Here is a 21,162-nt window from a genome sequence, read left to right on the forward strand (position 1 = left end):
GGACCGGGTCACGCAGAGCAGAAAGGGGAGCACAGCTCGGCAGCTCAGAGCAGCCGGCCACCATGATGTCACCCCGCTGTGGTACTGTGCCCCCGGATCCCCGAGGCTCGTGCGGCCGCCCTGACGGAGGCCGCTCCGAGCCCACGGTATCCGAACCCTGCCCGGCCCGGCTCCCTTCTTCCAGCGACGCCCCCTTTCCTCTCCTGGAACCCAGTCACCCCTCGCCTCCCTCTGCCGGCATCTCGCCCAGCCCTCACGCCAGGACAGCGCCCTCTCCCGTCCTCCCGACTCCGCCAGCCCTATTCAACGGCTTCCAGTCACGCCGAGGGACGCTCCCACCCGCCCCAGGCCGCCCCTGGATCTCCACGCCCAGCCGACACGGCACCGCCCTCGGCCGGAAGGAACCACCCTCGGCCACGCCTCCGCCGCGGAGGAGAACGAATGGTCGCTGAGAGCTCCTCCAGCAGCCTCTTCGGATTGGCTCTGAGGAGCCGCGGCCCGAGCGTCACCTCCGGCGGAGGGGTAGGCGGGAGGTTTGACGGAACTGGCCGGGCGAGCTGAGGCGTCTGGCGGCTCTGCGTCGAGGGGCGACACCTGCCCTGGTTCCCCCAGTCCTGTGCCTCAGGTGAGGAGCTGGGAAGGAGGCGTCCGGGGAGAGCAGAGGCCGGAGGCTGCTGGTGAGCGCCCTGCGTTGATGTGAGACTCCGAGCGCTGCGGTCTGTGGTGTTTCTCCCCCTCCCCCGCTCCGGGTTTCGTTTCTCTGTAAATGAGCGGGCAGGATTGTGGAGGAGTGAAAGGCTCGGTTGCAGTCCCTCATCTAACGTGTTTTGCGCCCTGACACACAGCTGAAAAAGAGCTGCTGCTTTCCAATACAGGCTCCACACTGCCCGGCCGAGGAAGTACAGAGCTAACCAGGCACTCCCCGCCTTAAAACCTTTCAGGCCTATCTGCCCTCCTGGGTAATACACCATGGCTCTTCCTTATCTGGCCTTTGCCTGCCTTTCCAACTCCACCTAGGCTTTGGCCATATAAAACGTCTTGGGAGTTCTTTAAATGTACTATTCTCCTTCCCCCCTCCCTCAGACCTTTTCTAGTCCTTTCCTCAATCTGGATATTATTATTATTATTATTATTATTATTATTATTATTATTATACTAGCAGAAAATTAGGATCTAGTCCTCTGAATCCTCGTGTACTTTTAGAATTTACTTTTATTTAAAAGGCAGAGTAACAGAGAGGCGAGAGATCTTCCACCTGCTGCTTCACTCCCCAAATGGCTCCAACAGCCAAAGCTGGGCTAGTAGGAAGCCAGGAACCAGGATCTACTTCTGTGTCTCCCACATGGGTACAGGGGCCCAAGAACTTGGGCCAAACTCCACTGATTTCCCAGCCCACCAGTAGCGAGCTAGATCGAAGATGAAGCTACCAGGACTCGAACTGGCAACCATGTAGGATGCCAGCGCCACTCTTACAGGCTTAGCATGTTATGCTATAGCACCAGCCCACTTAAACCCAAAATTTTCTTTCCCTTTCCTTAGGTATCAGTTTTTTTTTTTTAAGTGAGGCCGACTATCCTTCCCTCCTGTAAGACTGCAAGGTCCAGCATAGTAGCTTAGTGGCTAACGTCTTCATCTTGCATGCGCTGAGATCCTATATGAGTACTGGTTCATGTCCCAGCTGCTCCACTTTCCATCCAACTTCCTGCTTGTGGCCTAGGAAAGCAGTCAAGGACAGCCCAAAGCCTTGGGACCCTGCACTCTCGTGTAAAACATGAAAGAAGCTCCTGACTCCTGGCTACGGATCGGCACAGCTCTGGCCACTTGGGCAATGATCCAGTGGAGGAATATCTTTCTGTCTCTGCTTGTTTCTGTAAATCTGACTTTCCAATAAAAATAAATAAATCTTAAAAGAGAGAGACTGGATAGCAGAGCATTCAGTAATTCATTTTGTAAATACTCCTCTGTGCCAGATACGACAATGGTAAATAAGAAGTTTTCTGACCTAATGTAAGTTTCCTGTTATGGATGGATTTAAGGAACATAACAAGATTTAGATTGGTCTGGGAAGTCCTTTGTGACAAATTGATACTTAAATGGAGGACTGAAACTTGAGAATTATGAGGTCATGCCAAAGAGAAAGGAACAACATTGAGCAAAAACCCAGGAAGGAAAGCAGTTACATCTACATTAAAGAATTGCAGATTGGGCCCGGCATCTTGACCTAGTGGCTAAAGTCCTTATCTTGAACGCACTGGGATCCCATAATGGTGCCGGTTCTAATCCCGGCAGCTCCACTTCCCATCCCGCTCCCTGCTTGTGGCCTAGGAAAGCAGTCAAGGACAGCCCAAAGCCTTGGGACCCTACACCCATGTGCGAGACCCAGAAGAGGATCTGGGCTCCTAGCTTCGGATTGGCATAGCACCGGCCATTGCAGTCGCTTGGGTAGTGAATCATTGGATGGAAGATCTTTCTCTCAGTCTCTCCTCTTCTCTGTATATTTGACTTTACAATAAAAATAAATAAGTCTTTTTAAAAAACTGCAGACTGGCATGGTTGATCTATTTTTGCAAAGGATGGTGTCAATCAGCAAACACAGGCAAGCACCAGATCATGCTGTTCAGAGGCAGTGCAGGGATGGTGGAGTTTGGATTAAGGAGATGGTAGAATATAAGGGGCAATTACTGTTCATTTCTAATATGCTAAGAGAATTGAGTGCTTAATGATGGATGTGATGTGACACTTGAAGGACAAAGGAATAAGGGAGGACTGCTGGTTGAAAGTAGTGCAGTTTCCTTAATGGAGGAAGCTGTGGGGAAGGAAGATTGAGAAGTAAGAATTCAGATTTTATGATTAGTTAACCTTGAGTTGCTGAGACGGCCAAGTACAGTTGGCTGTCAGGTAAGCCATTGATGTGGGAAGCTGGAGCTTCGTGTGCTGTTTGTACCTTTGTGTCTCTTTATTGATAGTTATCTGTTGTCTGAATTAATAGGTTATGAATTCTTTGAACACAAAAACATGTCTCTGTTTCTATACCACTGTTGCATCTTCAGCCTTGTCATAGATACCCCATAAAATAGTGGGATAAATCGGACAGACCATTCTACTCAGTAAGGTTTCCCTGCTGTAACAGTATGGTTCACCTGTGTCTTTTCACTAGAGATTTTCTTGTTTATAAAGAGTCTTTTTAAAAAGATTTATTTACTCTTTTTTGAAAAGCAAAGTTACCGAAAGAGAGATCTTCCATCCACTGGTTCACTATCTGAATGGGTACAAAGGCCGGAGCTGAGCTGATCTTAAGCTAGAAGCCAGGAACTTCTGGATATCCCGCATGGGTACAGATTGGGCTATCTTTTACTGCTTTCCTGTAAACATTAGAAGGGAAGTGAAGCAGCCAAGAAATTGTACTCAAATGGGATGCAGGCACTGCATTCAGAAGCATAATATGCTATGCTACAGCATCAGCCCCAAGAAGCCTTACTTAACATTCATTATGTAATATGAAGAAACTAGGCATAGATTTAATAATAATTTTTAAAAAGCTCTGTACCAAAATATGCTTATATCATTTTTCATTAATATTTTACCATCATATTTAATTTTCAGTCACCTGCCTGCCTCTCTTTTAAAAAATTATATGTTACTGTCATTAATTATTTCTCAAGTAATTGTTATGAATGTTTCTGAAAATAAAATAGAAATATATCAAATATTTCAGACATGCCAGGAGAGTTTTGTTAAGATTTCTTTCTTTATTTGAAAGGCAGAATTATAGGGAAAAAGAGAATAGACACAATGACTAGGGCTGGGCCTATCCAAAGCCCGGAGCCAGGAGCTTCTTCAGGGTCTCCCTCCCACTTAGAAAAAGTAATTAGACAAGGAGTAGGAGCCCAAGCACTTGGACCATCTTCCACTACTTTCCCAGGTGCATTAACAGGGAGCTGGATTGGAAGTGGAGCAGCTGTGACTTGAACTGGCAACCACATCACAGCGCCTTAATGTGCTACAACGTGGCATCATCCAATGCCAAGAGATTGTTAACTGACAAGGTAACAGCCCCCAAAGATAACACAATGCGAATTTAATACTTTATCTGTGGAATAGACCATTTTATTGATTTCCAGTATCAGTGAAGTCTTTTGAGCCTCTTTGAATTTCATTGAGCTTTCAAAGCCAGAGAAAAGAGTGCTCAGGGTCCAGTGGTGTGGCCTAGCGGCTAAAAGTCCTCGCCTTGAATGTCAGGATCCCATATGGGCGCCGATTCTAGTCCGGGCAGCTCCACTTCCCATCCAGCTCCCTGCTTGTGGCCTGGGAAAGCAGTGGAGACAGCCCAAAGCCTTGGGACCTGCACCCAAGTGTGGTAGGCCTGAAAGAAGTTCCTGGTTCCTGGCTTCCACTCGGCATAGCATCAGCCGTTGCACTCACGTGGGGAGTGATCATCAGATGGAAGATCTTTCTCACTGACTGTCCTCCTCTCTGTATATCTGCCTTTCCAATAAAAAATAAATCTTTATTTAAAAAAAAAGAGTGCTCAGAAACTTACAGACAACTCTTAGCTGTGACAGCATGAAATGAAATCTACTCAGGATATGTCAAGAGAGGGAAAGTTTGGAAAAGTGGTTGAGAACGTTGAATGCATTTAGAAATTTTGAATACTTGTTTGTTTCTTCTAAATTATAAACATCTGCAACTTTTTTGTTTGTCTAGATAGCACTTGTATCCCTAAGGAGGAGAAGGAAAACACACTAGGAATTTAGATTCATGATCAGTAATAAACCATATATTTTTATGGTGATGGAAGTGAAAATAATAATAATTGATATTTCAAAATTTAGGAAGAAAAATTGAGTAGTTAGTTTGCTGGGAGGGGAGAGGGACTAGAAGAAGGAAGAAAGCATTTACTATAATGCTTGTGGCTTGCTGGATGAATTTAGGGAGATGAGAACACAGAATTGAAAAGTGCACTTCTTGACTCTGCTGTGCAGACAGTGACGAAGAGAAGAACATAGCAGAGTTTGTTGTTTATTGCTTTAAATTTTTTTTTTAATTTGAAAGATTAACAAAGAGAGATCTTCCATAAGCTGGTTCACTCCCAAGTGGCCAGAACAGCTGGAGCTGAGCCAATCTAAAGGTAGGAGCCAAGAGCTTCCTTTGGGTATCCCACTAAGGTGCAGGGTTTCAAGCATTTGGGCCATCCCTTGCCACCTTCCTAGGCTGTAAGCTGGGAGCTGGAATGGAAGCAGTGCAACTGGAAAAAGAACTGGAATCTTCTACATGGGATGTCAGCACTACAGGCAGAAAGTTAGGCTACTACGCCACGGCGCTGGCTCCCAGGGTTTGTTTTGTAGTTTGGGTATTAAGAAATCTCAGACTAAAAAACATAATTAGACATATATATGTCCTTGGAGGAGATTATTAGGATTGAGGAAATAATTCAAAAACCCATCATTCCCATAGCTGAATCCTTTTGGCCTGTAAAATAGGATTTTGGAAAACTGAGGACACAAAGTTGACATTTTCTTCTTGTAAGATAAAAACAGGTTGGGGAGGAATAAAAAAATGGAGAATTAGTCATACTGTTTTTTTCCCTCATGTCATTAGAACTGGGGAGTAGGGTTTTTTAAAGGGATAATTTTCTCCTTTGGGTACAATTGTAAAACACAACCAAATTTTCAAGTGTGAAGGTTGAACAAATAGTAATGTCAATACAGGGTGTGAGTTTCACATCTGATTTCATTTGCTTCATAACCTTTAATTGATTGAATGATTTATCTGTGAGTGAGATAATGATGTAAAAAATACTTTGCACGTTTGTAAAACAGAAAAATGATGAACTCCATTGAATTATGGACTTTAAGATAGGACTCACATCTTACACTTTCTTAACTGCATATGCCAGGTCCTACTAAATACTTATTTGAATTTTTTTCTCCAGGAGCTGATGCTCAATAATTATCCTGTGTTTTCTAATCCAGTCCAAAGGAAGAAATAAGGTGTGTTGACCTGAGTCAGAGTCAATGAGAATGCTTGTGAGAATGATGTTTCAGACTATTAATATGCTTTCCATGAACCTGATAAGGAACAGTTACGCTAGCGATACAATAAACTTAAGACAAAAATGATCCTGGGCTTTGGGATTTACCTGAAACTATGCTAGTCACAGTGCTGTGCATCTGTCAGTCTCAGTGGCTAAGCGAATAGTTTTCAAGGGTAGGTGAGTTACGTGGCCATGACCTGGGAAGTTGGCAATCTTTATCCCAGTTTGACTGGATCCAACTCCACAGGAGCGGTCCAGCCATAGATGTTATCAAGCATGATTTTGATGCACACTCCAGCCTGAGAACTGTTTGCCTAGCGTAGAGATAGAATACAGCTTATATGAGGGTACTAAAGCAAGTTCATAGGAAGTGGGATTAAAAGATAAGGTTATTTGTGTAGAAAAATTTTGAAATCCGTGTATATGAAGAATCTTTAAGAAGAACATGGAACATTCATGTTATGAATAAACTAAGCATGGTTTTCAAAAAGGTTTTGCACCAAAATAAACTCATCTTTTAATTCTCTTTTTCTTGAGGAACTTTTTGAAATCCCTTTATGTCTCATTCCACTGACAAAAACATCTCTAGAGTGAAAAGAATCAGGAATTAGCCTCATTCCATTAAAGTTGATTGACTTAATGATCCTTTTCTGCAATGCTTTCTGTTCATACTTTGGCTTACCGCATATTTATACCCCGCTGCCCCTGCCAAAAAAACCTTTTATACACATGGGCTTCTGATGAATCCCTCCTGTGACATTATTTTTTTTTAATTATGTCTTTTTAAAATTTATTTAATAACAGAACTTGTATCTGCTAATGACCTTCCAAATGGCTGTAAAGGCCAGTGTTGTGTGAGGCCAAGACTAGGAGCCAGGGGTTCTAGGGTTCCCATGTGGGTGGCAGGGGCACAGGCATTTGGGCCGTTTCCACTGCCTTATCCAGGCCGTTAACAGGGAGCTGGATTGAAAGTGGAGCAGCTGTAACTCAAACCTGTGCTCAAACGCATTGCCAGTACCGATCCTATGTTTTTTATTTTTTAACCTGTGATAAGTTAGTAAAGTTTCTTTGGATGATTTAACTCTTCATATGACTTGACTGAAAAAAGGAAAAAGCAACTATCCAGAATATCCCACTGTAATTTAGAAATGTATTAGAATGTGTCCAGTAAGACACCACGTTGTTTCAATAGGCCAATCTGTCAGAGCGTGACTTAAGCAATCCTTGGACCTTCAAAACAAAAGCAACTGAGGCCCCATGTAATTCCCGTCCATCTTCCCTTACATTTAGATTTTCTCCTGCTTTCCATCAAATATTCTAATTTCTGCTCTCATGTGTAACAGACTAAGAGGAGCTGACATTTTCTTAGTATACTATAGCTAAGTCCCTTCCCATATTTTTATTATACTAACAAATCTATAAAAATGTCACATTTAGAAAATGGTTTAAATATGTAAAGAAAATTTTAAAAAACTCTTAATACCACCACTGAGAAAAAACACTTTTTTTGTTGTTAAGATTGTTTATCCTTCTTGGAAATTCAAATAAGCAAAGAGGAAGATCTTCTGTTTGCTGATTCACTCCCTAGGTGGCCGCCAAGGTCAGAGCTGAGCCAATCCGAAGCCAGGAACCTGGAACCTCCTCCAGGCCTCCCACGTGGCTGCAGGTCCCAAGGCTTTGGGCCCTCCTTGACTGCTTTCCCAGGCCACAAGCAGGGAGCTGGATGGGAAGCAGGGCCGCTGGGATACAAGCTGTTGTCCATATGGGATTTGGTGTGTTCAAGGCGAGGACTTCATCCACTAGACTACCGCGCCAGGCCCAAAATACTTTTTCTTGAAAAGATTATATATTTTCCTGTCTTAATTCTATCCTCATCTCCCTAAAGAAAAGCTATATTATACCGCTTATTGTATTTACTCATGGTATTACGTACATTTTCTTTATAGAATTTACCATAAATTGTCTTTCGCCTTTTGTGATTATCTATTTAAGACCTGTCTCTTGCATTAGACCTAGTCAGTTTGTCTATCATTTATAATATTCCCAGCACCTTATTTACAGATAAATAAGTATACTGTTGTTGTTTTTTTTTTTTAAAGATTTTTCTGTTTGAAAGAAATCTTCCATCTGCTGATTCACTTTCCAAATGGCTACAATGGCTGGAGCTGGACTAGGACAAAGCCAGGAGCCAGGAACTTCTTCCAAGTCTCCCACAGTGATTCAGGGACCCAAACATTGGACCACGCTTTCCTAGGCATGTTAGCAGGGAGCTAGATCAGAAGGAGAGCAGTTGGGACTCAGATTGTCACCACAGCAGGTGACCTAGCCCTCAGCACTGATTCCAATATGCTGATAGTTATAATGTGGTTTGTTGATTGTGATGGAATGATAAGCTGCAACATACCAGTTTGTTCCTGTAGCTCATCATATTTGCCTAATTCTGATAGTTTTTTCTCATGCATCACTGTTTTCTATCAAAGATTGTCCATACTGCAAATCAGGCAGTAAACCGAGAAGCCAAGGTTGGTTGGCAGGGTGCATGAAGGAACTTCGAAAAACAGCAGAAAGCATATCTAACAGTGATAGTTTGAAGATCTTATATCCCACCGGATGGGAAATGGAAATTATTTTTGCCACTTGCTGGAGTTTATCAGATGAAACACAAATGGTAAAAGTACTGTATTAATCTTTCTCATTTCAATTCTCTATCGCTGTTATAGTTCTGAGCATACTTACTTGATCCACTAGGGGGCAATAAACCCTTAAATAAAGACAGTATAACCATACTTCCTTATAAATGTGGCATTATTTGCTGCATAGTTAAGTTTTTAATGTGTTGGTGTGCTATCTGCCTAATTACTGTGTAATTATGCATTAAACTTTTTAGACCCAAGGTTCTTTTTTATTTTTTCCCATGGTACTTTGCACAGTGTCCAGTCTAGTTACAAGTTTAATCCCTTTCCTCCCTTTCCTAAGGTTTGAGTTTAGTAACAGTGTATGAAGGATATGACTTGGTGAATGCACATATGTTTTTTGTAGAATATAAAGTCCTATTTTAGTGCCCTAAATAAAAGTGCTTAACCACAATATGACTATAATTAGGAAAAATGTTAGAAATGAGAAAAAATGCAAGTATTGAGTAAAATAAATATTGAATCAGGTACTTCACAGTAAACTACTAGATGTGTACTCCTTATGCAGAGGATGAGCTTATCATTTGGTGGAATTGTGTTTTATCCAGTGATGCAGCATAACTGGTTGAAGAGAGAAAGGCTGGAAAGTCATGACAAGGATTCAGAGCTGAGCTTGGTGTCATGGATATGAAGAGGTAGTCCTAAGAATTTATTGTGGCTTCAAACAAGACTTTTTTTTTAAGTTGTTGGGTTTGTTTTGTTTGATTTGAAAGGCAAATTTTACAGAGAGAAGGACAGAAAGAAAGGTCTTCCTGCTGCTTCTACACCCCCGCCCACATTGGCCACAATGGACAGATCCTAGCCAGGAGCTTCTTCCAGGTTTGTCAAGTAGGTGCAGGGACCAAGGGACTTGAGCCATCACCCACTGCTTTCCCAGCCCATGAGTAGGGAGCTGGATCAGAAATAGAGCATTTGGGACATGGACTGGCCACACATAAATTCTGCCTTTTAAATAAACAAATTAGTCGTCTTTAAAAAAAAACTCTAAAAATGTGCATACTGAAATTAATAAAACAATTTTTTAGCTAAAACAAAAGATCATTTCCACCAACTTAAGTTCTTTGAATGATTCGTGTAAGTTTATGTGATGGCCTCCCTATTAATGGTAAACACCAGATTGTATCTTAAAAAGGAGAAAGCTAGGACTCTCCAACATTGTCCATGCCTGCAGTGTCAGGATACACTTCAGTAGCGGAACGATGGACTTAAGACTGTTCATGAAGGACCACTCATTGTCATACTAAAGGGGAAGCCAATTGGGGAGGGAGACAGGAAATCCCAGAGCCTTCAGAACTGTATCATAAAATAATAATTTAAGAAAGAGGAACAGAGAGAGCTAAGTGTCATCTTTACAGAATTACTGAGATTGAGCATTTATTCAGAAATAATATTTGTTTTACTCTGTCTTATTTTCTTTCTAGTAATATTTTTAATTAAGTAGAAAAGGTAATTTTCCAATACTTTGACACTTAACAAACTTAACTTTGAAAGTGAAACAAGACAGCTATTATTTAAGATTGGTTAACTGGTTTTCCTAAGAAATTAATATAGGGGTGGATATTTGACTCAGCAATTAAAATAAAGTATATTCCATGTCCTAGTTCAAGTCTCCGCTCAGCTTCCTGCTAATGTATACCCTGGGAAAGCAGCAGATGAGGGCTCAAGAAGCTGGGTGTCACATGAAGTCCCAGGCCAAGTTCCTGGCTCCTGGCTCCCAGCTTTGGCCTAAAGTGCTACAGCGTTGGCTGTTGCAGGCATTTGTGGAGTGGACCAATACTTGGAAGATGCCTTGCTCTGTCTCTATATATTTATAATTTTCAAAATAAATAAACTCTAAAAAGTAACTCTAGAAAGTTGCTGTAGCGCCAGAATCATATATGGGTGCCAGTTCTAGCTCCAGTTGCTGCACTTCTGATCCAGTCCCCTGCTTATGGCCTAGGAAAACAGTAGAGGATGGTTCAAGTCCTTGGGTCCCTGCACACACATAGGAAACTTAGAAAAAGCTCTGCTTACAGCTTTGAATCAGTTCAGCTTTGACTGCTGCAGCCCTCTGGGGAGTGAACCAGCAGATGGAAGATCTCTCTTTCTCTCTGTAAAAATAGATAAATCTTTTAAAGGAAAATAGCCTTTTAGTTTTAAATAAATGGGTATGTACATACAATTAAAGGCTTATCATTTATCCCAATGATTATTTTTATTTTGCAGACCACAGTATGAATGCATGAATAGAAGAAGAAAATTTCTCCTTGCCTCAGTACTTGCTCTGCAGAATTCAACTTTTATATATCCATCATGTCCAAAGTGCTTCTCTCGAATAATCCTAGCTTCCAAGAGGTAAAGCTTATAGGCCTAAGAAAGGAAATATGGGTGTATACTGTAGATTTCTTATGGATCCAAGGGTAATAGAGACTAAATTTACTATATCAGAATATGAGGTTCTCACAGGAATCCTCAAGGATTTGTTCTATAAATCTGAGAATAAAATTGGCTGATAATTCTCCATGATAAGGGGGAAATTTTTGCCAAGTCTTCTAACTACCTGCCTCAGAGAAGAAAAATAACTTCTCAGACCAACCTGTTAAAAACAAAAAAGTAACCTACTTCTCAGATCTCTGGAAATAATGTGGGAGGTTTTTTGTTTGTTGTTTGTTCGTATTTGCATGATAGCCAAATTGCTTTTTAATGTGAAAAAACTCTTTGAAAACAGGTAATACATTATACAGAATGAAGATTCCCTCAACCCAAGTGCTTGGATCTAGAAGTGTTTCAGGTTTCAGAGTTTTTGCAATTTTTATTTGACCTTTGTTTTTAGGTATCAGTCTTTCCATATCTGCATTAATCCAAACCTTTCCTCTTTCTTAAAAAAAGGTTTTATTTATTGACAGAGAGGTCTCCCAAAGTGTTGATTTACTCTGGGAAATGCTGCAAAATCAGAGCTGAGTTGATCCAAAAGCAGGAGTCAGGAGCTTCTTCTGGGTTTTCCATTTAGATGCAGGGTCCCAAGCACTTGGGCCATTACCTGCTGATTTTCTAGGCATATTGGCAGAAGTGACAGCCAGGATTGAGGCCAGTGCCCATGTGGGTTGCGGTGCCACAGGCAGCAACTTTGTGCATTAATTACATCATGGCACTGGCCTTGAATTATGGAAATTTTGCATAGACTTTACTAGTAAACCATCCCTACCCCAAAATCCAAAGCTTTTGGACATCATGTCATTACTGAAAAGTTCAGCTTGGTGAACCTTTTGAATGTTGTGTTCACAGATTAAAGGTACTCAGTCTATAGCAATTTCTATGTAGCATCTCAAAACTGCTTGACACATAGTTTATGATCATGCTCACATGTCGGCCAAGTATATCTGAGAGTGTAGGATCTTCTGGTCTTTCTAGAGTAGAAGTGAGTTCAGTTCCTCAAGAACACTTTTTCTCTGTCTAGAAGATAAGGCAAAAGTGCATCCTAGTAGTAAGGAAGAGTAGTATGCAATATTCCTTGCATTGTTTTTTTGTTCACTTAACATTGAACAGAAAAGCAAGAAGGGTCACTTCTCACATCTACTCTTCAATTATCTTTGAAGTAGTTACTACTTTATTAAAGCACTTCATTGAAGACTTATTGAAGCACTTCATTGAAGACTCATATCAAACATTCAACAAATGTTTGCTGAATTAATGACTAAATGACACTATGATGTCACATTTATTCATTTTTCAGGTTCTTGATTATCATTTGTCACAAATAAAAACCACGAACCATGTATTTGTTTTCATCAGGATAAGCACTAAGAATGAACAATTTCAGGCTTCAGAGGACACAATAGGATTACAGATAGGCTCTGGCATTTACTAGTAATATGAGTTAGAGCACGATATATTTAACTTCTGTAAAACTCATTTAAAAAGTGGGACAACAGGGGCTGGTACAGTGGCTCAGTTGGCTAATCCTTTGCCTGCAAGCACTGACATCCCAAAAGAGCTCTGGTTTGAGTACTAGCAACTCCACTTCCAATCCAGCCTTCTGCTTATGGCCTGGCAAAGTAGTATAGGATGGTTCAAAACCTTGGGACCCTGCAGTCATGTGAGAGACCTGGAAGGAGCTCCTGGCTCAGCTCCAGCCATTTTAGCCATTTGAGGAATGAATCCACAAATGGGAGGTCTTTCTCTTTGTCTCTCCTCTGCCTTTCTAATAAAAGTAAATCTAAATAAATAAATCTAAAGATAATAATAAAGTGGAGCTGTCCCCACAATAGGGGATAATTAGAGTTAATACACAGAAATCTAGCACAATTTATAACTTATATATTAGGATTTCTAAAATGATACCTTGTGTTACTTTTACAGATTATTTGAAGTATACTTTGCCATTAATCATGGTGATTAAAAATATTAATTCTCAGGAACCAGATGACGTAGGTTCAAATTCTAGCTTTATCATTTATAGCCTTGAACAAGTGACTTAAATTATCTGAACTTAACATTCTTAGGGTTCTTAAAAAGGCTCAAATATGTTAATATATATCATATAATTTATCCATGTATATGTTGTATGTAAAACACTATTCTGATAGGCATATTAATGTTTGTAGTAAGTGGTTATATTTTTGAAACTTCCTTCCAAGCTGTTTCTTTTAAAGGTAATCATCAAAAATTTAGGTTGAACAGCATTGCTGTGTTGCTATCTCTTTAGATTGGTATGCTAATAGATAATATTAATGAGTGTTTATTATGTGATAGGCACTATGATAGGAATTTGTGGACATCATAGCACTTTAATACAAGCACTTTGTTCCATGAAATTGGTGCTGCTATTAATGCCTACCCTCCAAGGAGACAACCAAAGCTTAGAAAAATTATATAAAACTAGTCAGGGGCAGAGATATGGATAAGCCTCACTAATATGCCTGCTGTCTGCCCTCATCAACACTGTGCAGGATTTATATTTAGAATGGCACTCCCTCCTTCCCAGAACTGGAAATTCCCTGGGAAAGGAGCTCTGTTTGGACCATTTGAAAAGCATGTAAAACTAAAAGCCTGTGGAAACATAATCCATGAAAAAGAATCTATTCTCTGCATGTATGTGTCACATTGGCCCAAAAAAACACACAAATCAAATGCTTTTGTGTTTGTTTTCTTGTTTTGTTTTTTGTTTTCTTATTTTTGGGTTTTTTTTGTATGTTTTTGGTTGTGCTTCCTTGCAAATTAATGACAATAGAGTCCACACTATAATCTTTGCAGAAGATCTTTAAATATTTTTAAATCTGCATAACCAGAGTTATAAATGTAAATGTAAGGTTAGTTTTATAGTGTATAGGCATATGTATGTACATTCCCCAAAGTTATGAACAAGGCACGAGCCTTAAGAGCCATCCACTAAGTCCAAACAAATGCATGATGTCCTAAGTGACTTCATAGATCTGTGGTCCCTTTAGTCTAGAAATCCATCGCCAACACTGTTACTAGTGTTGCTATTTATGAATTACTGTGGGATTTCTATTCTTATTAAAGCAAGAATCATAGTTCACAAATTTTGCATCCACCCAAAAAAGATTGTAAACTTACACAAGTGAAACTGAATTTACATAGAAATCATTATTTTCTTCTTGAAGGGAGGGTGTCTTGCGGCCTTAGAGGTATTTTTTTTTAATGTTTTTCATTATTGTGGGTTTTTTTTAAGATTTTATTTATTGGAAAGTCAGATATCCAGAGAGGAGGAGAGACAGAGAGGAAAATCTTCCATCCGATGATTCACTCCCCAAGTGAGCGCAACAGCCAGTGCTATGCCGATACGAAGCCAGGATCCAGGAAACTCCTCCGGGTATCCCACACGGGTGCAGGGTCTCAAAGCTTTGGGCCGTCCTCGACTGCTTTCCCAGGCCACAAGCAGGGAGCTGGATGGGAAGCGAGGCTGCCGGGATTAGAACCGGCGCCCATATGGGATCCCAAGGCGCATTCAAAGTGAGGACTTTAGCCGCTAGGCCATGCTGCCAGGCCCGGAAAAAATTTTTTAAAGTTCATTATGCAATATTTTAAGAAAAATGTATTGTGGAGAAATGTTTGTACATAAAATATTTTTAACTTTTCTAATTTGTTTTCATATAAAAAATTTTACTGTATACTACACTTTTTTCCTTACTTTTCCAGGTCCAAGTGTCCAAAGTGTGGTTTTACTGGTAAAGCTGAAAATGCTAATTACAGATATAAACTTTCCCTAAAAGTTACAGAATCAAACAAATTATTTATCATTACTGTATTTGGAAGCTGCTTAGATACATTTTTTGGGCTTACTGCTACTGATTTGCACAGGTATGAATATTTAAAGCATTTTTCCCTCTGGCTGCTCTTCTAATATACCAATAGAAGTTGAAAATAGATATTCCTAAGATGGCATGTTGAATTAAAAAAGGTAGTTTTCACCTTAGATCATTGTTTCCTCTAAAAGACAATTGGGGCCCAGCCAGCATTTGGCCTAGCAGTGGAGGTGCTGGTTAGGACACCTCCCACATTATTAGACTGTCTGGGCTTCAGTTGCTACCATGCTCCCAATCCTAGTTTCCTGCAAACATGCACCCTAGGAGGCATCAGGTTGGCCCCTGTCACTAACTGGCTTGCTTTCTCTCTCTGACCTTCAGGCTTTCTCTCTCTGCCTTTCCAATAAATAAGTCTGTCTTTTGGAATAGATCATTAAGTAAGAAACAGATATTTATTCCGTGAATACGTACTGTGATGATGTTAAACCAGGCTTTTTTTTTAAAACAACTAATGATAACATTAGATTGCAAAACTCTAATACAAAGTAGAAAAATTAAAAAATAAATAAAATCATTTCATAATGAAGGGTGATCTAAGTTAAGGTTAGCATTCAAGTGGCTAAAGTTTCCTGAGGCAGGAAGTTGAAAGTTTTTCATCTGCATTGCAACTTCATCTGCATCATTTGACCCATTAAGATGTTCTTGAAGATCTATATGAGCAATTGAAGCTTTGCTTCCCCTTCAGTCTTTGTCCTCCACCCTTGAACACTTCACAGAAGTAGTATGTCCTTAAGAACAACCTGGCTTGAAGAAAGAGAGTGAAGAGACTGAAACCACACTGCCAGGGAAAAGAATTCCCTCTTCAGTGAGGTGAAGGGCTAGGCAGACGTTTTGCCATTGCTCCCACTACTACTTCAGTTTGTTTTGGAATGGCTTGGCCTGTTGACTAGACAAGCATCTATTTTATTCCCACTGATGGTCCGGTTCTTTGTTGGAGCAGGGCAAGATTTATTTGTTTGATCTTTCAGTGCTATGGAAAACTCCAAGGAGCAAAATACCTGCCTCGTAGTTATTCTCCCCTTTTCTCTATGTAACACAAAACATTCATGAATTTTCAAACTAACTGTATCTTCTCACTTCACAGCAAAATAAAATTTCAAAGCTTATCCAGTCACATTTTTTATCTTATTTCCAATCAAGGTATATTCAGGATCCTAGTAGAATACCGGAAATATTGGACAGCAACGCAACACAAAACCTATTAACTAAAGCAGTTGAAACTTGCTTTGTTGGACAAAGACTTATTTTCGGAGTGACGGTAATTATGAATAGTGTTCTTTTTAGTATTGTGTTATTTCTGTTGTAATGAAAATGATTTAAATTTTCCATGTAATTTTTATGAGTTACATAAATGAGAAGACGTGTAAAAACTTTTTTAAAAAAAAGCTCTTTAAGCTGTGTAAAAATAGTCTACAGGAAATCTGTTAAAATACCATGTGTGGCAACTTCCTCTTTCAAAAGTCAAAGTAGCCAAGTTCAGATGCTTGTAGAAGTTTGAAATATAAATTTCTTATAAATTCAGAAGTGTGAGATAGTTGATTTTGATGCTAGGTGTTTGCTTAACTACACATTTTGTTCATGTTCTACCATTCATTTCTGCCATCTGTAAAAGGGAATGGAAGGAACTATATTGATGGTAAAGTGAATATTAATAAGAATGTTAAGACTAAATGAAGAAAGATAGTCTTATATAATTAAAAAGTGACTGTAGAATAAGTTAAAAGAATGTACTGACTAAAGCTGCAATAATTTTATGTCTCATATACTAAAGAGAAAAATGTCCACACTAGAATCAGAGTTTCAAAAGCGGGGGGGGGGCGGTGGGGGAAGGAGTATAGAGTACTCCATCACTAAAAGGTAAGAAAAAAACAAAATGAAGGTAAAACCAAGAGCTACAGGGGAACTTTCTCTCTCCCCGCCCGCCTTTCTCACACATACTATACAGACTTACGTTGTCTGCCTCTCCCATTAATAAAGGGGAACATTTCCTTAAACGCAAAAGTTTATGGAAGCTAATGAGAAATACAGTTTATTTATTAACTACTGTTACTAAGCATTATGCAGTTACTCATGTTAACTGCTAAACAATAATTCCACATTTTTATTCTTATAAATGACAAAACCAAGCTCAAAGGAGCCAGCATTATAACATGACAGGTCAAGCCACCACATGTCATACCAGCAGCCCATATCTCAGTGCTGATTCATGCCCTGCTGCTCTGCTTCCCTTCTAGCTTCCTGCAATGCATCTATGAAAGCATTAAGTCCTTGCAGCCTATGTGGGAGGCCAGCAGGGGTTCCTGACTCCTGGCTTTCTCTTCCTTGCCCAGACCTGGCTGTTGCAGCCAAGGGAGTGAACCAGTGGATGGAATCAGTCTCTTCTAATCTTTCTCTGCTACTTTCTCTCTCTGTGTGTCACTCTACCTTTCAAATACATAAATGAATCTTTTTTTAAATTTCAGGAATATTAAATAACTTTTACAAAGACCCAGAATACTAATAAATTCTGGAACTGGATTTTAATGTCAGATCTCTTAAATACGCTACTCTGCATAAAATACTACAGGCAATGATATTAGAGGATGTGAATTTATAATTGTATCAGCTTTGGCCTTTTTTTATTTTAAGACCTATTTTGTTTTTATTTGAAAGGCAAATTTTTCACAGAGAGGAGAGATAAAGAGAGAAGGTCTTCCTTCCTCTGTTGCAAATAGTTGCAATAGCCAGAGCTGAGCTATTCCAAGCCTGGAAGGCAGGAGCTTCTTCCTGGTCTCCCACATGGGTGCAGAATCCCAAAGACTCTGGCCATCTTCTGCTGCTCTCCCAGGCTGCTTTGGAAGTGGAGAAGCTGGGATTTGAACCTATGAACTGGCAGCCAGATGGGATGCTAGTACCACAGGGAGGGGATTAGCCTGCTTTGCGATTGTTGTAGCCTTTAACCTTTTAATCTATTTGAGATGTAAGTCCAAAGGGGGAAAAAAAAAACTTATTTAACTCATTTCTTTCACAGAATTTTGGAACCCAACTTCCAGATTCCAGTAACTCTCTGCAGCAGTGCTGTGATCACAAAAGAGAAGCTAAAGAACTTGTAGCTTGCCAGGTTGTTCTACCAGACCCACTTGTGGCAGGGTTTACTGTCATTGACTACTTTCATCAGCTTTTGCAGACTTTGAATTTCAGGAAACTTCATGGTATCTCCCAATCACCTAACAGCGACTTTTTAACTTTGGATCAATCAGATAGTCAGTTCAGCAGCATACATGGTTCTGACAGCACTTGCTTTTTCAGATCCTGTGACAAAGAAAAGCTTTTAAGATTCTGGCCGCTATCACTTGAACTCACTTCCATTGGTTCACCACAAACAGATGGTAATGATCTTTCAGCTTTAGAACAAAGCAGAGTTGTTGGCACTCTTCACCAGAATGAAAACTGTTTGTCTTCTGCAGAGGCCACAGATTCCAAAAGCTGCCATGATCCCAGTCAGGGTTCATGGAGCCTTGTTTCACATATGGAAAAAAATGATATAGCAGAAAAGTTGGATGTCAAATATGGCTTCCAAACTGATCAGTTGAGTGGATTACACAGCAGCCGTCATGATATTGGACTTACTGACTCTAATTTATTCTCTTTGAACTTGGAGGAGCCTCCAAAGTCAAATGATAGAGAATCCGTCCACAGTGTAATACAGATAAAAAACACTTACACCGAGTATGAAATACCATGTTACCAACATCATAATCCTGATACCCCCATTAACCTTCAAGAGAAATCTGTGTATTCACTATCACCTTTTAAACTTGAAGAGACAGCTAGTGATTCCCAGAATTCTGACTCCGAGATTTGGGATAATCTGCCACTTTCCGAAAGCCTGAACAAATTTTTAGCAATTGTTGAAAGTGAGACTGCTGTAACCCAGACAGATGCCTCTCTTAGGAAACATAATGCAGATGGCATCAATGAATTACATGCAGACCACAGCAGGTTGTCCGGAGTGCCTCAAAGAAGTACTGAAGACTTGCACACACCACCTATAGCTTTAAGATCGTCACAAGCAGCAGTCATCACAAACTCTAGCCAAGGAAACTTCCTTTCCAACTGTGAAGCAGATCCAAGTTCTAATGCTCAAAAGCAGTCACAACCAGATAGCACCACAGAAGCAGTTTCTATAACCAGTTTTGGAAGAAATACTTCACGTTTTTTTCTACAAAATACTTACCAGTCAGGTTTTCTTTCTGCAAAAGATTCAGAAACAACAGTTAAGAAGACTCGTGGGGATGAAATGTTATGTAGGCCCAATACTTCAGAGAGTGAGCATTCTTATCTAAGTATCAAATATTTTAATGGATATGAAGGAAAGTCAGTTTCAGAAATGAATGAGAAGTTGACAGCATTGTGTTCTAGGAAGTATTATGATGTTTCTGATCTTTGCAAAGTAGATCATAAACAATCTTATAGGTGGCCAGAAAATGAAGGTGACAGTTTTACAGTATGTAGGAAACTTACATATTCTTTAGAAATTCCTTGCAGTAGTCCAGATACAAGTACACATACACTAAAAGATATCCCTTATGGACATACCAGTGATGACTTATCACAGAGCTGTTCTGCTGGCCATGAAGGTGTCTACAACACTTCTGCTGAGCTCTTTGATGATATCGATAAAGAAATAAATGTTACAGTGAAAATTATCAAAAATTCACAGGATGTTTTATTGCATTTGGGAACATCTTTGGCAGAAAGTCTTCAAGTAGAGCCTGATTTTTCAGTGAAGGCACTTTCTGAAAGCTCCAGCCAACCTTCACAGAAATTATCCATGCAAAATGCATCTGCCTGCAGGCATCCAAGAACATTCTCCCCTCCACCTGACTGCCAGTCAGACTCAGAAAAGGATTTTGAAGACAGTCAAGACTTTGTTCCATGTTCACAGTCAACTCCAGTTGCAGGGTTTCAAGGAACAAGAATTTATGGAATAAGGAAAGCTTTCCAAAAAATTCCAGCTTTTTATTCAGATCTTGATGCTAACACGGGAAAAACTAGAATTTCTTTTAAAAATGACAAGCTGAAAGCCACCCCAGGCAGTCCACAAAATATAAAAACAACCATCCAGAAATCCAGAAACCCTGTTACACCTAGTATTGCACAACCAGAGGTTTTTAACCACTGTCCTATTGCTGAGAGCCCTGAAACTGATAGTGATGAATGGGTCCCCCCTACCACAAAAAAAGTATTTGTTTCTGACATGCTTGGATTCCAAGTCAGGAGTCTACAGAAAAGCTTTGCTGCACAGAATTCCCCTGATCAAAGAGAATTACCAAGAAAGAAAACTAAATATGCCAAAGAAAGAACTGATGAGTGTTTAATTAAGAAGTTAAATTTAAAGAATATGTTTACAGCAGTTACAAAACAGACAACTCCTAAATATAACTGTAAAACTTCAGACCAGATCTCCAAAGAATTAAGTCTTGGGCTTAATTCTTCTTCAGAAGTCAAACATTACTATCCATTTTCAGAAAATTGCCTGTCTTCTGCACCTGAAAATAAATATGCTTGGTCTCCTGAATTATTTTCATAAAAGATCTCCTGAACTCAGTATCTTAACTTAAGTGAAGATAAATCTTCCAGAAACTTGCCTCTAGTGGCATGGAAAGCATCCTTTGCATTTTGAATACTTGAGGAAAAGCAAATAGAAAGTGTTCTACGTGCTATTGTGTCTTCAAAAATGTAAAGCCATGGACCTCCCAAGACACTATGATTTAGAGTTTATGCACTTTATATTGTTGAGTGAACTTTAGTAATATTGTTAATTTTGCCTTTTAAAGATTGTTAAAATCACATGTACATTCCAGAAATAAAGCCTTTGCAAACCAAAATGTGCTGTTTCTCAATCAGTTAAGAATAGGAAATGACAAGCCAGCACAATAGCCTAGTAGCTAAATCCCTCGCCTTGTATGCACCAGGATCTCAAATGGGTGCCAGTTCTTGTCCGGGCTGTTCCACTTTCCATCCAGATCCCTAACATCACTGGTGTCAAATTTCAATCTGATAAATAAAACAGGGGCAAGCAATTTCAAGATAATATAGTAGAAAGGATAGTGTAGCAAATTAAGCCAGTACTTGTGACATTAACATC

The 21,162-nt window shown here is 39.9% G+C and overlaps 1 protein-coding gene across 4 annotated transcripts; it reads left to right on the forward strand.

The window, feature by feature from the left end:
- The first annotated feature begins 520 nt into the window (after positions 1-520).
- On the forward strand, positions 521-20,711 carry DDIAS (DNA damage induced apoptosis suppressor). 4 transcript variants are annotated; one of them, XM_040964213.1, is made up of 6 exons: positions 5,754-5,990; positions 9,276-9,362; positions 10,933-11,061; positions 14,866-15,027; positions 16,173-16,290; positions 18,043-20,711. In XM_040964213.1, exons 2-6 carry the CDS (start codon positions 9,349-9,351, stop codon positions 20,602-20,604), a joined length of 2,985 nt encoding a protein of 994 aa, XP_040820147.1. In that variant the 5' UTR covers positions 5,754-5,990; positions 9,276-9,348; the 3' UTR covers positions 20,605-20,711. The 4 variants fall into 4 exon arrangements, with proteins under 4 accessions (XP_040820149.1, XP_040820147.1, XP_040820150.1 ...); XM_040964215.1 differs by lacking the exons at positions 5,754-5,990; positions 9,276-9,362 and adding an exon at positions 521-625; XM_040964216.1 differs by lacking the exon at positions 9,276-9,362.
- The last annotated feature ends 451 nt before the right edge of the window (positions 20,712-21,162 follow it).

Source organism: Ochotona curzoniae, unplaced genomic scaffold, assembly GCF_017591425.1.
Source record: "Ochotona curzoniae isolate NIBS_2020 unplaced genomic scaffold, NIBS_Ocur_1.0 scaffold_3223, whole genome shotgun sequence".
NCBI classification, from domain to species: domain Eukaryota; kingdom Metazoa; phylum Chordata; class Mammalia; order Lagomorpha; family Ochotonidae; genus Ochotona; species Ochotona curzoniae.